The 23,774-nt window shown below is 41.1% G+C and overlaps 1 protein-coding gene across 1 annotated transcript; it reads right to left on the bottom strand.

The window, feature by feature from the left end:
- Nucleotides 1-7,275: 7,275 nt before the first annotated feature.
- On the bottom strand, nt 7,276-8,268 carry LOC102276499 (solute carrier family 25 member 3). Its single transcript, XM_005903598.3, has one exon. It carries the CDS (start codon nt 8,266-8,268, stop codon nt 7,276-7,278), a length of 993 nt encoding a protein of 330 aa, XP_005903660.1.
- Nucleotides 8,269-23,774: the final 15,506 nt, after the last annotated feature.

Below are 23,774 nucleotides of genomic sequence, written 5' to 3'. Positions count from 1 at the left end.
TGTCTTGATGGTTTATCTTGTTGTGTAATAGATTTTGTGTTACTTGCAGCCAAAAACAAAAACAAAAAATCCTTAATTTATACAAGTAAGAAACTCACAAAGTGATTCTAAATGATACATTGTATGTACTTAGCACAATGCTTGGTACACTAAATGGTTGCTAAAAATATTGGTAACAGCACTTATCAGACATAGGTAATGACCTGAAAAAGCAAAACTTTCAAAACACCACACAGATAAATAAGATGAATGATACTGATTTAGCACAACCAAAAAGCTTCATATTCTTGGTAAGGGTCAGGGGAGACATTAAGGTATGAGACAATGATTACACCAACAAATCCTCATATCTGGGAGTAAGATGTAACTACAGCCAGAATTCAAGCAGTATTAGAGATGAAAAGACCATGGTTCTTTGCCAGGTTTCCATCCATCCTCTTAAAAACGGACAATCACCCTGTCAGCAGCTCACGATTCATATCTGAAGACTAACAATTATGTGTATGTGGATTACCAGCCTTGCAAAGGGGCAGAGTTCTTTCAATACACAGAATCTCTTTCAGAAGACCAAATTTTACTATTATTTTCTGAAAACATGTTATATTTCTTTATGGCAGGAAAGCTAGACATACAGATATACATATATTAAAAAATAATTTAGAAATATCATTTCCTTAGGAATGTTGTTGTTGTTTAGTTGTTAAGTCATGTCCGACTCTTGCAATCCCATGGACTATAACCTGCCAGGCTCCTCTGTCCATATCATGATAGCTATTTTTTAATGAGATTAAATTCATTTAACACACAATTAACCATCCATTTTAATTTTATTTATTTATTTTGACCATACTTTGTGGCATGTGGGATCTTAGTTCCCCAATCAGGGATCAAACTCATGTCCCCTACCTTAGGAAGATGGAATCTTAACCATTGGACTGCCAGGGAAATCCTAACGATTAACCATTTAAAATTATACAATTAAGTGGCATTTAGTGTACTCGATATTCACAATGTTCGACTCACTCCACTTTCAAAACTCTTTTACCACACCCCTGGGAAAAATACTCCACGTCCATTAAATAAGCACTTCCCATTCCCTTCAGAAACTGCTGCACTCAATATGCCAGCAAATTTGGAAAACTCAGCAGTGGCCACAGGAATGGAAAAGGTCAGTTTTCATTCCAATCCTAAGGAAAGGCAATGCCAAAGAATGCTCAAACTACCACACAATTGCACTCATCTCACACGCTAGTAAAGTAATGCTCAAAATTCTCCAAGCCAGGCTTCAGCAATACGTGAACCGTGAACTTCCAGATGTTCAAGCTGGTTTAGAAAAGGCAGAGGAACCAGAGATCAAATTGCCAACATCCACTGGATCATGGAAAAAGCAAGAGAGTTCCAGAAAAACATGTTTCTGCTTTATTGACTATGCCAAAGCCTTTGACTGTGTGGATCACAATAAACTGTGGAAAATTCTGAAAGAGATGGGAATACCAGATCACCTGACCTCGGCTCTTGAGAAACTTATGTGCAGGTCAGGAAGCAACAGTTAGAACTGGACATGGAACAACAGACTGGTTCCAAATAGGAAAAGGAGTATGTAAAGGCTGTATATTTGTCACCCTGCTTATTTAACTTCTATGCAGAGTACATCATGAGGAATGCTAGGCTGGAGGAAGCACAAGCTGGAATCAAGATTGCCAGGAGAAATATCAATAATCTCAGATATGCAGATGACACCACCCTTATGGCAGAAGGGAAGAGGAACTAAAAAGCCTCTTGATAAAAGTGAAAGAGGAAAAAAAAAAAATTGAAAGAGGAGAGTGAAAAAGTTGGCTTAAAGCTCAACATTCAGAAAACGAAGATCATGGCATCTGGTCCCATCACTTCATGGGAAATTGATGGGTAAACAGTGGAAACAGTGTCAGACTTTATTTTTTGGGGCTCCAAAATCACTGCAGATGGTGACTGCAGCCATTAAATTAAAAGACGCTTACTCCTTGGAAGGAAAGTTATGACCAACCTAGATAGCATATTGAAAAGCATATTGAAACATTAATTTGCCAACAAAGGTCCGTCTAGTCAAGGCTGTGGTTTTTCCAGTGGTCATGTATGGATGTGAGAGTGGGACTGTGAAGAAAGCTGAGCACCGAAGAATTGATGCTTTTGAACTGTGGTGTTGGAGAAGACTCTCAAGAGTCCCTTGGACTGCAAGGAAATCCAACCAGTCCATTCTGAAGGAGGTCAGTCCTGGGATTTCTTTGGAAGGAATGATGCTAAAGCTGAAACTCCAGTACTTCGGCCACCTCATGCGGAGTTGACTCATTGGAAAAGACTGTGATGCTGGGAGGGATTGGGGGCAGGAGGAGAAGGGGACGACAGAGGATGAGATGGCTGGATGGCATCACTGACTCGATGGACGTGAGTCTGAGTGAACTCCGGGAGTTGGTGATGGACAGGGAGGCCTGGTGTGCTGCGATTCATGGGGTTGCAAAGAGTCGGACATGACTGAGTGACTGAACTGAACTGATTCCCTTCATCCCAACCTCAATTAATCATTAATCCCCTTTCTGTCTCTATGGATTTGCCTATTTTGATATATTACATAAAAGGATTGTATATTACAATCATACAAAAAGTGACCTTTTGTGCCTGGCTTCTTTCTCATCCAAGTAACAGCATGCATCAGTATTTTGTTCCTTTTTTATGGTTGAATAATGTTCCATTGCATGTGTATATCACAGGCAGTTTATCCCTTCACCCCATACACTGACAGACATTTGAGTTGCTTCCACCTTTTGGCTTCTCATGGTATTTTAACATCCCACTTGTCATTATTCTAGTCCAGGCTACCATTCTCTCACCCGGATTACAGCAACATTTTAACTAACCTCTCTTCTCCACTCTATTTCTTTCCACACGGCAACTTGAAGGCCATTCCATGCTTGTAGTCCTTCAGAGGTTTTTTAGTTGCTCAAAGAACACTCTGGGTTCAAATCTTCAACAAGAACTCTAGAGCCTGCAGTGAACGTTTACCTTTCTTGTCTACCTGTTTTCCTATTTCATTTCACATCACCCTCTCTGCAACTGAATGGTTCCAGCTGAAGTGAACTTCTCTCAGTTTCTCAAAACCATCAATACTCCTCTTTCTTCAAGAGAAGGGCACCTACTATGCTGTGTATCTTCTTTGCTGGACTGACTCCTACTTATCCTCTAGGTATCATCTCAAACACCACTTAGATGCAGATGAGATGGTTAGATAGGATCATGACTCAATGGACATGAATTTGAGCAAATTCCAGGAGACAGAGGATAGGGAAGCCTGGTGTGATGCAGTCCATGGGGTCACAAAGAGTCAGAAACAACTTAGCGACTGAAAAACAACATACAGTACCCTATACTTCTTTGCAGCATTTGCCCAACTGTTGATTATTTTTCCTACTAGACTGTAAGCTCCACAAGGCAGAAACCACGTGTTGTGCTCCTCATGAGAACCTTTCTGCCTAGCACAATGCTTGGCACATGGTAGACACTGATTAATAGTGTTATAGACTGGGGCATGGGCAGAATTAACAAACTGCCTCTAAAATTTTGGATACTCTCTGAAGGTCTCAAAGTATGTCAACTAAAATGGACACACATACAAACCAACCTTAGTCATAATTACATTGTTCATACCCTCTCTACTTACCTACCCATCTAAATGGTAGAATTCAGGAAAACAAGATAAAGTTTTATAAATATGGAAATATCCTTTCAAACAGTTCTTTGCTTGTGATTTAAAAAATAACTGATATTTAAGACCACCTAAAACAAGCATACTCTAATCGAATAGTTGCCTATCAAAATGTGATTGTCTGACTTCAGTGATTATTCTTGCCTTTGAAAGGATCTAAAAGAAAATGTTCTAAAGACACACTTGTACAACAAGAAAAAATTCTCATAACATTAATACTTTCATTCTTTCCAGTCTTTATCAGTGTGGTTTAACATGTAAATACAGCTTTTGTTTTTCAAGATTTTACCTACTCTCTTTATTCACTTCTCAAAAAACAGATCAATGGATGAGATTACAGCTCCTTATCACGAAATTAATTTCAGATACTTGAAAAAGCTACTTTTAATCACCACCTGGGGGAAAAGATAAATAGTCCAAGCCAGCTTTTTAGTTGTAGGTACTAAAGATTAGAGGGAAAAATTAGAGAATGTGATAGAATAAAACCTCTTGCTAAAACTGCAGTACCACAAATTTTTTTAAAAGCACTGTTTTTATGATTGTCAATCCTTTTAGGTTAAGAGCTCAGGCACTGAGTTGGTGCAGGAAATAATTTAAATATTAATTTAAATGTATTTAAGTATTTTGCAATTTGATTACTTGTAAGTAATTACACCATAGGTTTTTCACAACTGAGACCATTACAAACTTTTCATTAGTGCAAAATTAGGAATGTTTTGTAGTACATACAAATAAAAGATTTTTTAAAAATATTTTTGAGGTACTATAAAAGCAATTTATGAAAAGGAGAGTCACTGGTTTTGTTAAGGTGTTGAGGTAACGCAATGAAGAACACGTGGACTCTGATTCAAACTGTATCAATTATTAGCTGTATGAGCAAGTTATGTAGCTTCTAAATCTGTTTATGCATAAAATTGACTACTTCAAAGATTGAGATTATGTGAAAAATGAATATAACATTTCTAACAATGCCAGACATACACTATGGCTTTTCTACCAGATATGCACGATTTCACAGAGTGGTAATTACAGACAAGGTAAAACAGTGAATAGAAGTTTAAATAGTTCCAAAGGAATAGTACTAGGGAAAAAAAGTGCCTAATGACTCTGAACTCACATTATCTTTCTCAGTTTGAGTTTTATTCTTTATTGTGTGCTACCATGGCCTCTATTTAGTAAGACGTTTGTAAACTACCACAAACAACAACAAAAAGGCAAATAGAAATCTAGGGACTGAATATGAAACCTGCTGACCCAAACTAAGTAAACCCATCCTCTTGACCATGTCCATGACATTAAGAATCATGTCCAACAGTTCTCCATAGATTATACTTGTCTACACATGCACACTGTATATTACAGAAATCATCTGGTATTGTCAACAGAACCACCATCAAATACCACAGACCAGAACAAGTGGTCTCTTATTATCTTGAGACTCCATAGATTTTGTAGCAATTCCTTAAATTATATTACCTTAGAAAGCAATTTATTTAATAAATTAAAAAAAATTATTTGGCTGCGTTGGGTCTTGGTTGTAGCATGTGGGATCTTTGATCTTTCATTGTGGTATGTGGGATCCAGTTCCCTGACCAGGGATCTAACCCTGCCCTCTGCATTGGAAGTGCTTAGTCTTAGCCACTGGACCACCAGGAAAGTCACAGCAATTTACTTAAAAAACTCTTGACAAAAGAAACTTCCCACAAACATTTTGCAACACTAGCCAAAAATACGCTGTTTCTGTGCAACTCTTTGTGACCCTATGGACTGTAGCCCACCAGGCTTCTCTGTCTATGGGATTTTCCAGACAAGAATACTGGAATGGATTGCCATTTCCTTCTCCAGGGGATGTTCCTGACCCAGGGAATGAAACTGCATCTCCTGCAGTATGAGCAGGCTGATTCTTTACCACTGAGCAACCTGAGAAGCCCAAACCAAAAATATATTTGTTTTAAAATTTTGCAGAAATGAACCTGCACAATTTAGTTCCTCAAAATTTATTATTTCCCTTCCTTGAGAACTTTTCTTTTCCACAAACCCAGAAACTAACTTCCCAGGAAGTCAAAGAGTCTTAAAAATACATTATGATCCTTCCTCTGCATCCTCCCTAACAAAATAGAAACACTACATTTCATTGCATCTCATTCACAAGCTCTGATTTTTTAAATATAGATTTCATTGCATCTCATTCACAAATTCTGATTTTTTTCTTCCAGTTCTTTATTATCCAATCAAGACAATTCAAATGTATTTAGGCACTTTTTAACATCAGTTAACCACTAAGCAGTTAACTATTACATAGTTAAAACATTAACATATCCTAAGTTTGTGTTTTTTAATACAAGGTGTTAGGGCAATTGTGCAACATTTGGTTAATCATATCAAATATTATATTGGAGTTTCTTATTCACATTCTATAAACATCTCTAATTCACAGAATTTCACTTCTTTTATAGTTTCCTCAATCAGAGATGTGAAGGCTACAGAAAACTGAAAATGTGCTTTATAACTTTAATACATTTTATGAACCTCAACCATTTCAAAGATCAATGAAATATCTACCAAGGTAAATGAATGACATACCAAGTTAAATGAATGACATTTGTTACATTAAAAATGAGATTTTCCTTTCAAAGTCACCAAAACCATTAATATTCAACCAAAAATTGTTGGAATTTGTAGGGTTTCATGTGTGTATGTGTTTAAATGTCAGGGTGGTATGACCTTCTTTGGATGTAAGGCTGTTGAAAGCTGAATCATACAAAAGAAATCTTTAGAGAACAGAGACTTTTCTTTACATATTTATTCCCAGAGCCCGCCCTTCATCTCATCTTGGTTTTCCACATTGATCCAATTGTAGCACTTCCTGGAGCGAGCTATGTTCTAATCAGCAACATCAGGAAGAGAATAGGACAAAGCCAAATGAGAAAACGCAGATCTCATGTCATGCTCTTTGAAAAGAGTGAATGCATTCTAAGCTATCGGGAAATGTAAGTCACAATTTAACTTTAATAATTTTTATCTGCAATGGACATGAACAAGAAATATGGAACGAATCCTTCATCTATTCAATAGGTGCACGATTTCTATTGAGATGAGCACCATGTAGCAGAATTTTACTTTGTTCTCTGTCCCATATAGTTGGGCTGACCTTGAAACCTCATCAGTAGGCTCTTTTGTAGTGATGCCTGGATAATCTCCACTGAATGGTGAATCAAAGGAGATACAACCTAGAGGCACTAAATCACCTAACATTACTTCCTGTCAAGAATTTTTTCCCCTTATAATTGCTGAAAAACTATTGAGTTAAACCAACCATGCCGACTCCCCAAAGACAATGGTCCAAACCCTCAAATGAAACGGTTGCAATTCTCTTGGATTGCTAAAAAGCAGGAATGGATCACTTAAAGAAAACTAGGTCTGCACGTTGTCACCTCCCCACAAACGTTAACATCCTAGCACTAGTATTATTTGAACATAATCCCCCACGGAATCGAAATACTGGCTAACGGTGGCTACAGGAGTCTTCCAATCCACGCCTACTTTCGGGATTTGGGCGCTTGAGGGACTGGAGGGCGAGGCAACTTGAAATAGACCTTGACCGAGTCGTAGATGAACCACTGCAGGGCAGTCAGGGTGCCAATCATGATGATCCGGGCGAACAGGCCTTTCCACACGCCCTTGAACCCCAGTCTCTGGAGAACGTCAAAGGCCGTGCTGCCTTTCTCCTTGTTCAAAACGGACACGACGGAATCCGCAGGGTGGGACACCACGGCGCAGAAGACGCCAGCGATGTAGCCGGCCACAAAGGTCACGGCCAGCTGCTCACTCTTGGTGCAATGGCTCTGCGGCTTGGGCACCACGTACTTGTAAAGCGCCTCGACCGTGCGCTCGAAGCAGGCGAACTTCATCATGGTATAGGGGATCTGGCGCATCCAGAGCGGCGCCACGCCTTTGTAGAAGGCCCACAGGCCCTCCTCGCCGTACATCTTGGGGGCCGCGGCCCGGAGCGTGCGGGCATAGCCCTGCTGCGTCTGCATGCGAACCTTCACCGCTTCCATCGGGGCCAGGGCCACGTCGGCGAAGAACTCGGCGCTGGCTGAGGCGGCCAGGTACAGCCCGGTTCTCCATTCGTAGGCCTTCTCCTGGCCCAGGAGCTCCGCGTACCGGATTTTGAAGACCTCGTAGAGGCCAAACTTGAAGAGGCCCTGCATGGAGTAGCCTAGAAAGGTCGGGGCCCAGCCTCGGGCCAGGCCACGCAGCCCGTCGTCCCGCAGTGTCACGCCAAAGCCGCTCAGGATGCCCTTGTACTTGCTGGGGTCCACCTGCATGCGACACTTGACCAGGTCCAGAGGCACGATGGCCGTGTGCGTCAGTCCGCAGCTCAGCATCCCGCCCAGGCCACACAACAGTAGGTACTTCGTGGAGCCGTACTCGTAGCTGGACTCCTCCAAGGCTGCTGCCCAGGGCCTGCCATTGAGTTGGCCCGCGCTTCTCCCCCGCAGGGCTTGGTAACCGCCAGCATCACACATGGCCGCGCTGGGTCTAGGCACACGCTTTCCTCAGCCTGAGCTCTTTCCTCCCTCAGGGGCCCCAGAGCACTGCGCATGCGTCTGAACTCCCCCTCCCGACCCACCAACGTGAGCTTGCTAACCCAACGGTCTGGTCTGAGCGAGGGACAGGTCGCGCCAGAGCCCAAAGGACTTCGACCGCTCTCTACATGCCTGCACACCCCCTACCGGTTTGACTGCCTTTGGATCTCAACTGGCTCCTGAAATTTTAAGTAGGAGCATCGCCCCGCCCCTCACCTCCAGGACGGCCCTTGGCCCCGCCCTCAAGCTTTTGGGCGAATAGGCTTCTGGTAACGATAGGAACCCCGCCCCTCAACCCTCCTCAGCTTCCTCCTCAGTGGTTCCTAGGTCTCACCTTCCGTGGTAAGGCTTTCCATGCCTAATGGCGCCAAGTGGCTTCTGTCCAGCTCAGCAGCTTAGTCTTCTACAAAGATGCTAAAAAAATAAATCAACAAGTACAAGCATGAGTAAACACATGAATAGGCAAGTAAGTAGATGAGGAGATGAGTGACAGGGTGAAGAGTCGCCATGCACTCTTTCAGGAAGAGTTGCCTTCCTGAAGGGCCTTTCTGGAGTCCTCACTCAAACAGCCCGCTTATGGTAATGGTCATCTCCATGGCCACAGAATGTTCGAGAACCAGGAACCTAGCATTAGAGGACCAGTCCCTGAGCTTCCAGCCTTACCTAACATTCTTACAGCGCAGACAGGGAGGATACCTCTCCCCCAAACCCACACTCCACTCGTTTCCCTCCAAGAGTTATTGTGGGGTCTTAGGAAGGATGAAGAAGGCAATGGCACCCCACTCCAGTACTCTTGCCTGGAAAATCCCATGGATGGAGGAGACTGGTAGGCTGCAGTCCATGGGGTCGCTAAGAGTTGGACACGACTGAGCGACTTCACTTTCACTTTTCACTTTCATGCATTGGAGAAGGAAATGGCAACCCACTCCAGTGTTCTTGCCTGGAGAATCCCAGGGACGGGGGAGCCTGGTGGGCTGCCGTTTATGGGGTCGCAAAGAGTCGGACACGACTGAAGTGACTTAGCAGCAGTAGCAGCAGGAAGGATGGAGGTTCTCCCTAGATTGAGAGAGGGATGCTGATTATTTGCATTCATTCGATGTTGTTCCGTTGACTACTGAATCCCTGCCATGATTTTGGAGATTAGGAAATTCTAGTCAAAAATCCTCTTTCCTTTTAAGGGAGCTTGTAGTCTCATTGGCTTGGAAAATGAGAACTAAATGATTCTACTAGTAAATCAGTAGCATATATTCATACATTCACTCACTGTGTGCTGGGCCCTATGCAGGGTTAGGGGTTTAGCAAAGAGTCAGGCATATTCTTTAAGTGTGAAGTATTAGTCACACAGTCGTGTCTGACTGTTTATGACCCCCATGGATTGTAGCCTGCCAGGCTCCTCTGTCCATTCAATTCTCCAGGCAAGAATACTGGAGTGGGTAGCCATTCCCTTCTCCAGGGAATATTTCCCACCCAGGGATCAAACTAGGCCTCTTGCATTGCAGACAGATTCTTTGCCATCTGAGCCACCAGGGAAGAAATATTCTCGCTGACATCTAAATGAGGAGATTAAAAAATCAGTATTGTGTGGTAAGTATTATCACAGGAGTTTGAATAAAGTTCTGGATGAATAGTGAGGGGCAACTAATTCAGCCTGATGAATTTAAGAAGACTTCTCAGAGGTCTTGAAGGATGAGTAGGAGTCAGTTATGTAAAGAATGAAAGGTAATTCCAGGTTAGGGGAAACAGGAGTGCATGATCTATTGAGGAGAGGTGAGTAATTTGGCATGGTAGAAACCAGCAAGGGTTCAGTCTGAAAAATAGAATTGGGTCAAATTAAGGAAAGCCTAAATACCTGTTCAGGACTTTGACTTTTATCCTACAAGGAGGCCAGTGTTTCTCAGAGGTGTGATCCATAGACGACCTGCATCAGAATCACCTGGAGAGCTGTATTTAAAATCCCTGATCACACCCCAGAGCCTCTGAACGAGAATCTGAGGGAAGGACTATGCAGTTTTAATAAGCTCCCTTGGGTGAATTCTTCATTAAACTTTACTAAAGTTTGAAAAACACAAAATGCAGATGATGGAAGGTCAAGATTTTTTTTAAGGATCTTTGATTAGAATTCAATACTTATATCCTAAACTGAATGCATGTGTATAGAACTCTGGAAATTCATCAAGTTGCATACTGGTAATTAATGTTCATTATATACTTTACATGTTATGTGCTCAGTTGCTAAGTCGTGTCTGACTCTTTACCACCCCATGGACTGCCGCCCACCAGGCTCAGACTTTGTTACATGTTATATACCATAATTTTAAAAAATTGGCTGGTATAAAATTCTAACCACAAACTAGGGAAAGCAAAGACAAATACAAGACTTCTCAATCAAGAAGTCTTATTGAATTCCGTTCCTTATTGTAGTCTTATACCAGTGTTAATTAAACAAGGCTATTAGGCTGAGGGGCTTCCCAGGTGGCCTAGTGGTAAAGAACCCGCCTGCCAATGCAGGAGACAGACATAAGAGATGTGGGTTCTATCCCTGGGTCAGGAAGATGCCCTGGAGAAGGGAATGGCAACCCACTCCTGATTACTTGCCTGGAGAATCCCATGGACAGAGGAGCCTGGGGCTACAGTCCATAGGACCTCAAAGAGTCGGACGCGACTTGAAGCAACTTAGCACACATGCACACATTAGACTGAGAGGGCTTTAATGCCTTGGCAACTTATATAATGAAACCAACCAACTAGGCTATTTGTGATTGGTTTTGACTTTTCAAATAAAGCAAATTCTTAAGTTATAACCAATCAAATAATTTCCTTGCTTTGCTTCAGAATCTCTATAAAATTCTTTCCCCTAGCTACTGTCATTGGAACACTTCTAACTACTTCCTGTTTGGTATTGCCAAATGATGCTGATTAGAATCCACTTTTGCTCACATAAACTCTTTAAAATATTTAACATGCCTCAATGTATCTTTTAACACCAGGAATTTCAGTATTAAAGAGAGGACTCTCTCCTCAAATCATAGAGAACAATGAAGCATTAAAATATCCCATGATGATGAAATCAGGGCTTCCCAAATTTGTTCCTGGGAATACTGGTCCACTTGAAAAAGGTCAGTGGTCCAACAAGCTTGAGGGACATTTCATACTAGAGTATTCATTCTCAATTGAGGTAATATCATCCCCCAGGAGGTGAAAATTGGATCTTAGAGGCCAAAAAATCTTAGTACAGTGGTTTGTGACCTTCCAAAACTCAACTCTACCCAACAAAATTATATTCCTTGTTATTTAATTTCCAGGTTAGGAGAGGAGCTTAGGGAGGGTCAGGGAGATAGAAAAAGGCCATTAGAGGAAAACAGTCCAAAAAGGATCATGGGGAAGAAAGGCCAGTAATGAATAAAAGGTTAAGGAACACTAGCGCTTCTTCCTGGAGATTTCCTTATTAAAGAGAAGTTCCATAGTAAGAATTTTGCTTCGTTAACTTAGTGTTCTCTAATCTTACTGGATCTTAGAACACCTTTTTTATATTACTCCTATTCACATTGCACAGATGTAGTCTACCATGGAGCCAATTTTGGGAAATGCTGGATTCTATAAAAAAAATGAAGTTTAGAGAAAACAAGGGGTAAAGAGGACCAGAGTAATAATAGCAGCTACCATTTACTTAGGCCTCCATTTCCTAAAGGTACAACATGTGTGTTTTGCTAACATGTAACACAGGTCACCCAGAGAAGGAAATGGCAACCCACTCCAGTGTTCTTGCCTGGAAAATCCCAGGGACGGGGGAGCCTGGTGGGCTGCCATCTATGGGGTCGCACAGAGTCGGACACGACTGAAGCGACGCAGCAGCAGCAGTAGCAGCAGCAGCAACACAGGTCACCAGTTACTTTATGAAAGCTGAGGTTAAATCAATTTATCTCATTTGTATGAGATACTTTTTCTTTACCATTAAAATACTGTGAAAGAAAATGTACAAGTTGAAGAAACCAATCTAGAAATCCTCAGGGCCAGAATTTTCTTAGACAATTCTCAGTTCAATATCTAAGCCATAAAGTCAGAAACAACTGGAAGTAGACTGTAAAACTATTTTGACATTATAGAGCATACAACCACTATGAAGTTGATCTCCTTGGTACTTTTGTAATCCAGGCCAACATTTCTGTCTTGAAATCATTATTACACTTTTGCTGTGTTCTCCCTGCTAACTTGAGTTGAACAGTAGGTCTTTCCACAGGGCCAGATTTAGACTTTTATGTTCTCTTATTTGTTATACTTTAAAAAAGTTAAAATGTATTCATTCATCCAACAGATTTTTACATAGGTTCTATTATGTGTCAGGGCACATTCTGAATTAACATATCAAAGCAGAGCTAATGACCCACATTGTCCCCAAACAGAATTTTCATAAGCTCTAAAACAGAATCACAGAGTGCCCATATAAAACAGGAAACACTTCTTGAATACCTGCTCTTTGCCAAGTGATTTAAATATCTCTAATCCTTACAAGATATTCTTCCCATTTTACAGATGTAAGTGGCAGATAGTGTGAAGAAAGTGAAAGTGAAAGTTGCTCAGTCATTTACAACTCTTTGTGACCCCATGGACTGTAGCATGCCAGGCTCCTCTGTCCATGGAATTCTCCAGGCAAGAATATTGGAGTGGAGCCATTCCCTTCTCCAGGGGATCTTCCCAACCCAGGGATTGAACCCAGGTTTCCTGCATTGCAGGCAGATTCTTTACCACCTGAGCCACCAGGGCAGACACTATAGTCTACTCAAAAGTCGATAGCCTATTTCTCTTTGCTACAGAACTCTGTTCAGGTATGTGGCAAACATCCTTTGAATTCTACATCATATTTGCTCACTCATGACATTTCTCATGATATTTTAACTTGCGTATAGGGTATTTGATTTTTGGCCATAAATACTTAGGTCCATTGATGGTTTCTCTACTCTAATCGCACAAATATATATCTGAGCATGATGTCCTTACCCCTGTGTCCATGTCTTTATGTATGTCTTTCCACTTTCCTCTTTTACTTCATGTCATTTTTCAGAATCAGGGGCAAAGAATGTATGCCAGAAAACTCTCCTTTATTAACCCACCTTCTTTGTGTTTTTCTAGTAATTACTGTTTTAAGTAGTTTGCCAGATATTCATTTGTATTTAATCTGGACTGATGAATTGCCATTTTTAAAAACTATAGGAAATACTTCAGACAAGACTGTAAGAACACTGCTTCCTTTGTTTATGTATCAGGTCATGGTTCAGTATCATACCCAGTCTCTGTGGGTGTTGGACAACTCAATTATCAGTGAGAGTGAACCGGAGTAGCTGCTTGAATCATTTTCTTAGCTTTAACACATATGGTGAACTTAAGCAGGTAACTTCATCCCCCATCATGAATCTCTATATCCATCTTAAACATTTAGAGAATATAGTTTGGGTATGTCATTTTTTAAAAAAAGCACATGAAGGACACTGAAATTAACACATTTAAGTTCTTAGGAACTGAATGGGAAGGGCAATTGAATGTTTATTAAGCACTAAGTAATAAGTAAGTGAAGTCGCTCAGTTGTGTCCGACTCTTTGTGACCCTATGGACATGGGGGGACTCTTTGCGACCCCTACCAGGCTCCTCTGTCCATGGGATTTTCCAGGCAATAGTACTGGAGTGGATTGCCATTTCCTTCTCCAGCAGATCTTCCCAACCCAGGGATCGAACCCGGGTCTCCCGCATTGTAGACAGACGCTTTACTGTCTGAGCCACCAGGGAAGTCCTTTATTAAGCACTACTATGCGTAAGACATGTATAAGGGGAAAAGTCCCATGCTTTGGGCAGAAATAAATTCTGAGTTAAACTTTTTTTCTAGCTATGTGAACTTAAACAAGTTATTTAGCCCTTTTCTGAGCTCCACTTCTTTATTTATTTTAAATATCTATAATTAGGACTAATTATAACCTTTTAGAGTTGTTATAAGAGATAATACACACAAAACAACTAGCCCAGCACCCTGTGAATTAATGAGCACCCCATGAATGTCGATTCTGTTACTCCCCCCTGCTTTTCTGGTTCTCCTTGATCCTCTCAGAATCCATGTTTCTGTGAAGTCACGGACTCTGCTCTTTCCCCTCCACTTGAGTGGATGATTTACTCATTTAACTATAATGAATTCCAACTGATTTAGATGGTTTAGGACCGGAACTGAAGAAATCCTAAGTGGCAGAAATGTGAACTCCTTTGACAATGCCCCAGGATGCGTGAAGCCATAAAACAAATAGGACAGAGACTGCTCTCCTGTGGCTCAGCAGGTTGGGCCACAGAGAGGAACAGAAAACTGGGCAGCCTTTCTCCTCTTCCAAATTGATTCTTCCAGCCTAGGGCCTTATTCAGTTGAACTCTAGCTAGGGCTACCAACTCACCCCAGTTTGTCCCAGACTTTCCTGGTTGCAGCACTCAAAGCCCAGTGTCCCCAGAACCCTCTCAGTCCCATGCAAATCAGGACAGTTGGTCACTGTCTTAGAGGAGTCTAAGTTGTGCCTGTGGCTTCCAGCCACTGCCAGTGTGCTCCGGTATAAGAATCACTGGCCTTGGAGCCAGGCAGTCCTGGGCCCAAATCCTGGCTCATTCTACTTCTAGCTATGAATCTTGTAAAAGTTATCTTTCTTGAATCTTAGTTTCTGTATCTATAAACTTCATTCTATTCTTTTCTGAATTTGTAATGAACTTCATATTATTATTAAATTAAATGATAGCACAGTGCTTGCAATGTTATAGGCCCTTAATGAATGTTAGGTCTTTCCTTCCTGACTTTCATATACTTATTGCCGCTAAGTCGCTTCAGTCGTGTCTGACTCTCTGAGACCCCATAGACAGCAGCCCACCAGGCTCCCCCGTCCCTGGGGTTTTCCAGGCAAGAACACTGGAGTGGGTTGCCATGTCCTTCTCCAATGCATGAAAGTGAAAAGTGAAAGTGAAGTCGCTCAGTCATGTCTGACTCTTAGCAACCCCATGGACAGCAGCCTACCAGGCTCCTCCATCCATGGGATTTTCCAGGCATGAGTACTGGAGTGGGGTGCCATTGCCTTCTCCGTCCATATACTTAAGAAGGTTTCATTATCCCCTGGGGTACCATGTCTCTAAAAATCCCTGATTCAAGGAAGGGGTGGCCACTGGACAGTAGGGGGCACTGTTGCCACTACTCCTCTCTTTCTACCAGCTTCTCTGCATCCCTCCATCCTCACACAAAGCAAGGAAGTTTAGTAAACCACTGATCAAAGGCGGCCAAGCTCTAAATCCACACTTGGTTTTAACTTATCTAAATGCGTCCCACATGCCTGCAATAATGTTCAGGGTGTATCTGGACCATTTTAAATCTTGTACATTTAATTTATAATCCTTCTCACTCCAGGAGGTTTGTGACATGCCAGGGGGTCAAATGTTTATTCTTACAATTATTTAACCCCAATCAACTAATTATTCTGATGAATTGTATACTTTTTCCCCTTTTTTGCTTGACCAGATTGGAAACAATGACAGGCATTTAACTGAGATTTATTTGTAAAACTCTGACAGATTGGGAATTACAAAGTTCTTTAAACTGTCTCTTAAAATAAATATTTCTGATTTATCTGGTGAGTTAAGGGGAAAAAGCAATAATCTCCAAACTCATTAAACCAAGTAAGTTTAACCATGTTTAAAGAAAGTGTTGTAGGAGGTAATAATCCCTATATGTTTGGATGAAAATTGTTCATAACAAATCTTCATCCTTTTCTTGTTTTTGGTTTGTGCAAAGCACAAACTAGAACTGACACATCTAGACATCTAGTCCCAGTCCTCAGTTTTTCTTCAGAAAGTAGAACAATAAGTAACTAGGACTCATATAGGTATTGCAAGATTGAAGTGGGATTGAGTGAGCTTTTCTTTGGCAAAGTTGTTCCAGGTGGGGCACACACCGGTGGCCAGTCATGGCCCTGGACTAGTACTGTGCTAGACAGGGCTGTTCCTCCCAACCCTGGGTCCCTGGCTGAGTCATATCTCCTAGGACGCTTAAACAGATGAGGCACAAAGCAGCAGCAATGGAAGACAAAGGAGCAAGAGAAAGGAGATGCAATCAAACGGCAGCTGAAGAGGCTGTGTAGATAAAGACCGGAACAAACAATGCTATGGAGCAGATGAGAAGTACAACATCTGAGCAGAGAGGGCATGCTCACAGGGGCATTGGTAGCTGAGTTAGACCCAATAGTACGAATACTTGCTTTGTTTTTACTTGCTAGTTTGATGGGGAAAAGTATTTTTACATGCAGAGAAATTTTCATGGTATATATAACTGATTACATGTAGTTTTGATAGTACTATCAAATTTCCATAAATTTTGGGAAATCTTTTGTCTTAAAAGACGACATGTCCCTATAAATACAGCATTTAAAGGGGCTAGTAGTTTTAATATCTCTGTCCTTTGTTAAAATGCAAATTTGGTTTAACACAACATGCATGAATGAATGCCAACAGATGCATGGTTTCCTAGTAAAATCAGAGTAAAAAGAAACAAAGGAAACACTAGAGACTAATATGACATTGTAAATCAACTATACTTCAATTTTTAAAAAGAGAAAAAAAGAACAAAGCAAAGAAAGACTTAATCTTCCTTTATGTATATTCCTTGTCTAGTTTCTTAGAACAGTAATTCCTGTTTATCCAAAAAACAAGAACACATCCAGAATTTCCCCCTGTATTCTATTTCTGTGAGAATGGCAAGCAAATATCAGGAATTTATCTTTCAAAGAACCTTTTCATTTTATGTACAGCATCAGTACAAATGTAGCCCATGTTATAACTGTAAACAGATGGCAAGAAATACTGCCCCAGAGATAGGCAAATTGGGTTGAGAACCTGATCACTACCTATTTAGCTGCGTTACCTTGGCTGTCATTTAACCTCTTGGCACCTCAGCAGTAGTAGCAGTAGTAATAATATTTGTGTAATCGCTGTAAATTCCAAAGTGTCCCATGTTTTTCCCATTTAGTGATATTAAGATTTAATGATGAAGTAAGTCAGAAAGAAAAAATATGAAATAAAAATGCATATATGGAATCTAGAAAAATGGTATTGATGAACCTATTTGCAGTACAGGAATAGAGACACAGACGTAGAGAACTTGTGGACACAGTGGGGGAAGGAGAGGATGGGATGACTTGAGAGAGTAGTATTAAAATATATACATTGCCCTATGTAAAACAGAGAGCTAGTGAAAGCTGATGTATGGTACAGGGAGCTCAGCCTGGTGCTCTGTGATGACCTAGAGGGGTGGGGTGGGGGAGGGGTGGGAGGGAGGCTCACAAGGATTTATGTATACTTATGGCTGATTCACATTGTTGTAAGGCAGAAACCAACAAAACATTGTAAAGCAATTATCCTCCACTTAAAAATAAATTTAAAAAATAATTTACACATTAAAAAGCATTAAAAAAAAAAAAAGGAATGAAAAGGACCAAACAAAAAAAAAATGATTTAATGAATACCTAAAACTTCGCAGGCAATGCAAAATGTGGTCTCATTTAAACCACACAACATTTTTAAGGGAGGTACTTTTATTTTGTTCATTTGACAAATTACAAACTGAAGCTTAGAGAAATTAAGAAATTTCTTACCTAAGGTATACAGGAAGTGTCAGGAACATGTTTGCTTCTGCTGCTGCAGCTGCTGTGTCGATTCAGTCGTGTCCGACTCTGTGAGACCCCATAGACGGCAGCCCACCAGGCTCCCCCGTCCCTGGGGTTTTCCAGGCAAGAACACTGGAGTGGGTTGCCATTTCCTTCTCCAATGCATGAAAGTGAAAAGTGAAAGTGAAGTCACTCAGTCATGTCCGACTCTTTGCTACCCCATGGACTGCAGCCTACCAGGCTCCTCCGTTCATGGCATTTTCCAGCAAGAGTACTGGAGTGGGGTGCCACTACCTTCTCTGAAACATGTATGAATGGCCTCCAAGTCTATATCTTAATCACTGCACTATACTAACATCACTTAGTTATTTCATTTACTCTATCAAGTAAGATCTCTGATTCTTGCAGGATTAATGAGATAATGAATATCTAGCACAGTGTCCAGTGTCTGGCCGATGGTTAGCATGCATAACATGATGTCAAGGAAGAGGAAAGGGGGTGAGGCAATGGAGAATGAGGAGAAAGAAGTAGTATCTCTGACTTACCCAAGGCCACCTCCAACTAGAAGACTCAGCCTTTGCATGGCGTCAGGCTCTTCAAGCATGGATTAAACCCAAACTGTCTAGTACCATAGCTTTGACCCCATGTAGCTATCAAGAACTTGGACTGTGGCTAGTCCAAATTAAGATGTGCTCAAAGTACAAAATACACATCCTATTTCAAAGACATAGTATTAAAAAGAGAATATAAATATCTCAATAATTTTTGTAGATTATATATTGAAATAATGTTTTTGATGTATTGAGTTAATGTTACTTTTAATGTGTTTTTTTTTTACTTTTTTAAATGTAGCTACCAGAAAATTACATGTATATCTCACATTATATTTATATTCAGTTCAGTTCAGTTATATTGGACAGCTCTAAAAGATTTGTCTGCTTAGTCCACCTTCTGCTTCTGAAGACTAGGTTTGCAACAGCAGCTCAAAGTCAAGCTGTTTTGCCATTGGCATGGGGTGTACACCACTTTCATACATCCCTTCCTCATGCTGGCTGCATTACCTTCACCAATCTGAATGTACTCCTGTCCTTTAGGGCCATTCTCATAGGATCAAAACATTAATGCTTTAGAATTAGAAGTATTTATCTGACTAATAGAATATGTTTGCTTTTGTTGTTGTTCAGTCACTAAGTCATGTCTGACTCTTTGTGACCTCATGAACTGAGCACACCAGGCTCCTCTGTCCTCTACTATCTCCCAGAATTTGCTCAAATTCATGTCCATTGAGTCAGTGATACTATCTAACCATCTTATCCTCTGCTGCCCCTTTCTCCTTTTGCTTTTAATCTTTACCAGCATCAGGATCTTTTCCAATGAGTCAGCTCTTTGCATCAGATGGCCAAAGTATTGGAGCTTCAGCTCCAGCAACAGTCTTTCCAATGAATTTGCAGGGTTGATTTCCTTTACGATTGATTAGTTTGTTCCTTGCAGTCCAAGGGACCCTAAGGAGTCTTCTCCAGTACCACAGTTCGAAAGCATCAATTCTTCAATGCTCAGTCTTCTTTATGGTCCAACTCTCACATCAGTACACGACTTACTGGAAAAACCATAGCTTTGACTATATGGACCTTTGTCGGCAAAGCAATGTCTCTGCTTTTTAATGTGCCCTCTAGGTTTGTCATAGCTTTCTTCCCAAGGAACAAGCATCTTTTAATTTCATGGCTGAAGTCACCATCCTCAGTGGTTTTGGAGTCCAAGAAAATAAAATCTGCCACTGCTTCCACTTTTTTCCCCTTCAATTTGCCATGAAGTGATAGGGCCAGATGCCATGATCTTAGCTTTTTAAATGCTGAGTTTCAAGCCAGCTCTTTCACTCTCCTCTTTCACCTTCATCAAGAGGCTTTTCAGTTCCTCTTTTGCTTTCTGCCATTAGAGTGGTATCATCTGCATATCTGCATGTCTCCTGGCACTCTTGATTTCAGCTTGTGATTCATACAGCCTGGCATTTCACATTTATGGGGTTATATACCATTTATGGTGTTCTCCAGGCAAGACTACTAGCGTGGGTTGCTGTTTCCTCTTCTGATGGACCACGTTTTATGGAACACTTCACTATGACCCATCTGTCTTGGTGGTCCTGCATGGTGTGGCTCATAGCTTCACTGAGTTATGCAAGCCCCTTTGCCACAAGGCTGTGATCCATGAAGGGGATATGTTAGCTAGAAGAGTCTAATAAAATTCTAGTTTGCAATTTGAATCTTCAAATGCCTTGATATTATTCTCAAAGGAATATTTTCATATTAGCTTATTAGGTTAAATTATCAGCAAACTGCTGTGTAAACTAGGAAAAAAAGAAGGGTGTTGTTATATACTAAGGTTACATCATTACTGTGATACATAGTCCATCAGATTCTCATAAGGTTCCAATCAGAGGGTTTACGATGGATTATTTACATGCTACTTGATCAGTAGAATCCTTTAGACATTTAATATTGCTAAGAACTCTGGTAACTTAATTAAAAAGCATATGATGTATGTATTTCCCCTCCCCAGAACCCACCACAGGTGAAGAATTATTACTACTAGGAGCACTAACATTGCTTTGCATAAATAACCGACCTCGGCCTGCTCGCCTGCTGTGCAGCAAAGCCAGTTTACTGGTGAAGGAAAATAGTGTTTATTTGTAGGGCCCCAAGCAAGGAGTATAGGCAGCTCATGGTCAAAATACCTGAACTCCCCAACAGCTTTCAGGGAAGGGCTTTTAAAGGCAACGTTTGAAGTGATGGTTGCAGGGGGATGGCTTTCCTCTCATTGGTTGGTGGTGAGGTGACAGGGTAGTGTTTCAGAATCTTATTTATTAACTTTCTGGTTCCAACCAGTCTGGATCTAGTGTTCCTGCTCAGCATGAGGTTGCCATCTTCTACCCGGGTGAAGGTCTGTTTCAGTTCCTACAGAACAACTTAAAGATACACGTCAGATTGTTATATATATATATATATATATATATATATATATATATATATATATATAAAATCCCTTTGAGAAGGAACTAAGAATCTTTCATTGCTGAACTATCTTTTCTTGACTACTTGCTTTTCTTCTGTTTCTGCATTCCCTCCCTTTCCTAATTAATAACTGACTGAATCTGTTCTTTGGAACACAGTGAAGGCCTTGGAGGCTAAAGATTTTTTTCTTTAAAAGAAAAGGGAGACACAGAGGGCTTCTGTACCCAGGAGGGCCCTGCAGAGTCATGCTCCATTTCAATAGTGACTACTACAGTTTCCTTTAAAGGACCCCCTTCACATGGCTACTGCTTAACCTCTCCATCTCTCCTCTTTCCAGTCTCCTGCCCTCACTGTGCCATGCTGCAGCCTTAAACATAATATTCTCTCTGTTTGGGATATACCTCTTCTGCACCTGGATAATTCCTACACATCCTTTAGGACTACCTCAGAAATCAGCCCCTCAAGGAAGTCTCCCCTGATTTCTTGATCCACATTAGGACTCATAGCATCCTACCCACCACTCTTCAGCTTTCATCTGGAATTGTTTGTTTACTGTCTATTTGCCAGCTAGAATGTATGCCTAAAAGTAAGGATCCTGTGTTTTTATTTACTTCTGTGTCCCTTATGGTTAGCACATAGTTGACACTGAATGAATACTGGCTATGGGCAGAGAAAAGCAAATTAGCAGGGCATCCTAGGAAATTTCCCCAGGTTGCTACCACCTTTATTTACCCTCCTTTGCCCCAACTGTAATAGGATATGTAACGACAAGCATTTCTATTAATCACCAATGCTTTTTTGGGGACGGCACTGCATTTGCTTAGAAGAAATACTGAGTTAGTAGATATATGGTTAAGAATATAGACTCTGAGGATAGATTTCCTGGTTCTGAATCATGGCTCTGCCACTCGATGGCAGAAAACCTTGGGCAAGTTACCTAACTTCTCTAGGTACTGCTTTCATCATGTGTAAAATGTGGGGTGGAGGCAGGGAGGGAATAATAGTACCTACCTTAGAGGGTTGATTTGAGGGTTATATGAATTAACACACATAGAGGAGTTTATCAGAGAAGGAAATGGCAACCCACTCCAGCACTCTTGCCTGGAAAATCCCATGGATGGAGGAGCCTGGTAGGCTGCAGTCCATGGGGTCACGAAGAGTCAGACATGACTGAGCAACTTCACTTTCACGCACTGGAGAAGGAAATGGCACCCCACTCCAGTTTTCTTGCCTGGAGAATCCCAGGGACAGAGGCCTGGTGGGCTGCTGTCTATGGAGTTGCATAGAGTCAGACACGACTGAAGCCACTTAGTAGCAGCAGCAGCAGCAGCAGCAGCAGCGGAGTTTATAATTACTGGCACATACAAACACTTAGTAAGTGCTAGTTGGCATTACTACTGTTAATAACATAATGTAATATAATATATTAATTATATTCCCCATCAGGGGTAAGAGGTAATCTCGAGGAAGCAAAGCTGATCCTCAAATTCTGCTTGTTGGGAGAGTGGTCCTATTTACTCTTCTTGTTGTTGTTCAGTTGTTCAGCCCTGTCTGACTCGTTGGGACCCCATGGACTGTAGCATGCCAGACTTCTCTGTCCTTCACTATCTCCCAGAGTTTGCTCAAACTCATGTCCACTGAGTTGATGATGCCATCCAACCATCTCTGTTGGATCTTATTCACTCTGGGCTTTCTGTTTTGTGTGATATTGGATAAAGTTGCTGGATCCAAGTTAATTTACTGTGTCAGTGAGAAATGAGATGCCTTTGATATTGGCAGGAGAGGGAGGCAAGATTCATTTGTACATTCAACAAATATTTACTGGATGTCTATATTGTGCTAGATATAAAGGGAAGTAAGATAGTCACAGCCATTACAGAACTCTCAAAAATCAAGAAGAGAAAAGCTAGAGAGCCTGGGTAGTGAGATGGGGATGGGGAGGGTGGGCAAGGTGGAGGGGGACCAGATCACTTCCTCTCCAGTGTGTGTGGCACAGCAGAGGAGGATCTTGAGAGAAGAGAAACACTAACACAGGATTTTAAAGCACCTGCTACAAGATATGTCATGTAAATCCTCCCCTCTACCCCCTGCAAAATCTTCAGTCACGTTTTCATTGCTCATGAGAGAGAGCCTGAAGAAGACAGGAGATATCTGGGTTATAGCTACTGGGGGGAAGATGCTATAGGCAAAAAAGCCCTTCCTTACTCTTGCATGCTACCAGTGAGGAAACATTACTGTGCACACAATATTTAATGATTACAAGTGATACCCCCATGCACAGCATAATACAAGACTCTTTAAAATAAACAGTATCAATTACAATCATGTTAACTGAAGAGAAGAGCCATTATTGAAGGTAGGAAATTCAGGACTCTGTGGAAGAAGCAGCCGTATCTAAAGCTGGGACTCAGATATGACTATCAACCAGCCCCTTTGTGGTTAGTCAAACTGGTGATTCCTCAGCACTGTAACTTTTTTATAAACTTCTGCTTATGATGATGCAGAACTTCTTAAACATAAACATCCAAATGTTTCAGTGTAGGGAAGGAAGGGGTCTACTATGGCCTCATCCTTCTTTGACTTCCAGCTTTTCAATTTTACATATTACTTTTTAAATAACAATATAAATAAATTTGACACACATATATGTATATATTCAGCAGCCTAAGAAGTAATCAGCCATCAACCCAAATAAAACAAACCTATCAATTTGCCTGAATTTCCAAGCATGAAATAAATAAAGCTCTGTTGGAATTTACCTACATAAATTGAGACT

Source organism: Bos mutus, chromosome 3 (assembly GCF_027580195.1).
Source record: "Bos mutus isolate GX-2022 chromosome 3, NWIPB_WYAK_1.1, whole genome shotgun sequence".
NCBI lineage: Eukaryota > Metazoa > Chordata > Mammalia > Artiodactyla > Bovidae > Bos > Bos mutus.
The sequence above is the reverse complement of the archived record's forward strand: the minus strand, read 5'-3'. Positions and strand labels throughout refer to the sequence as shown.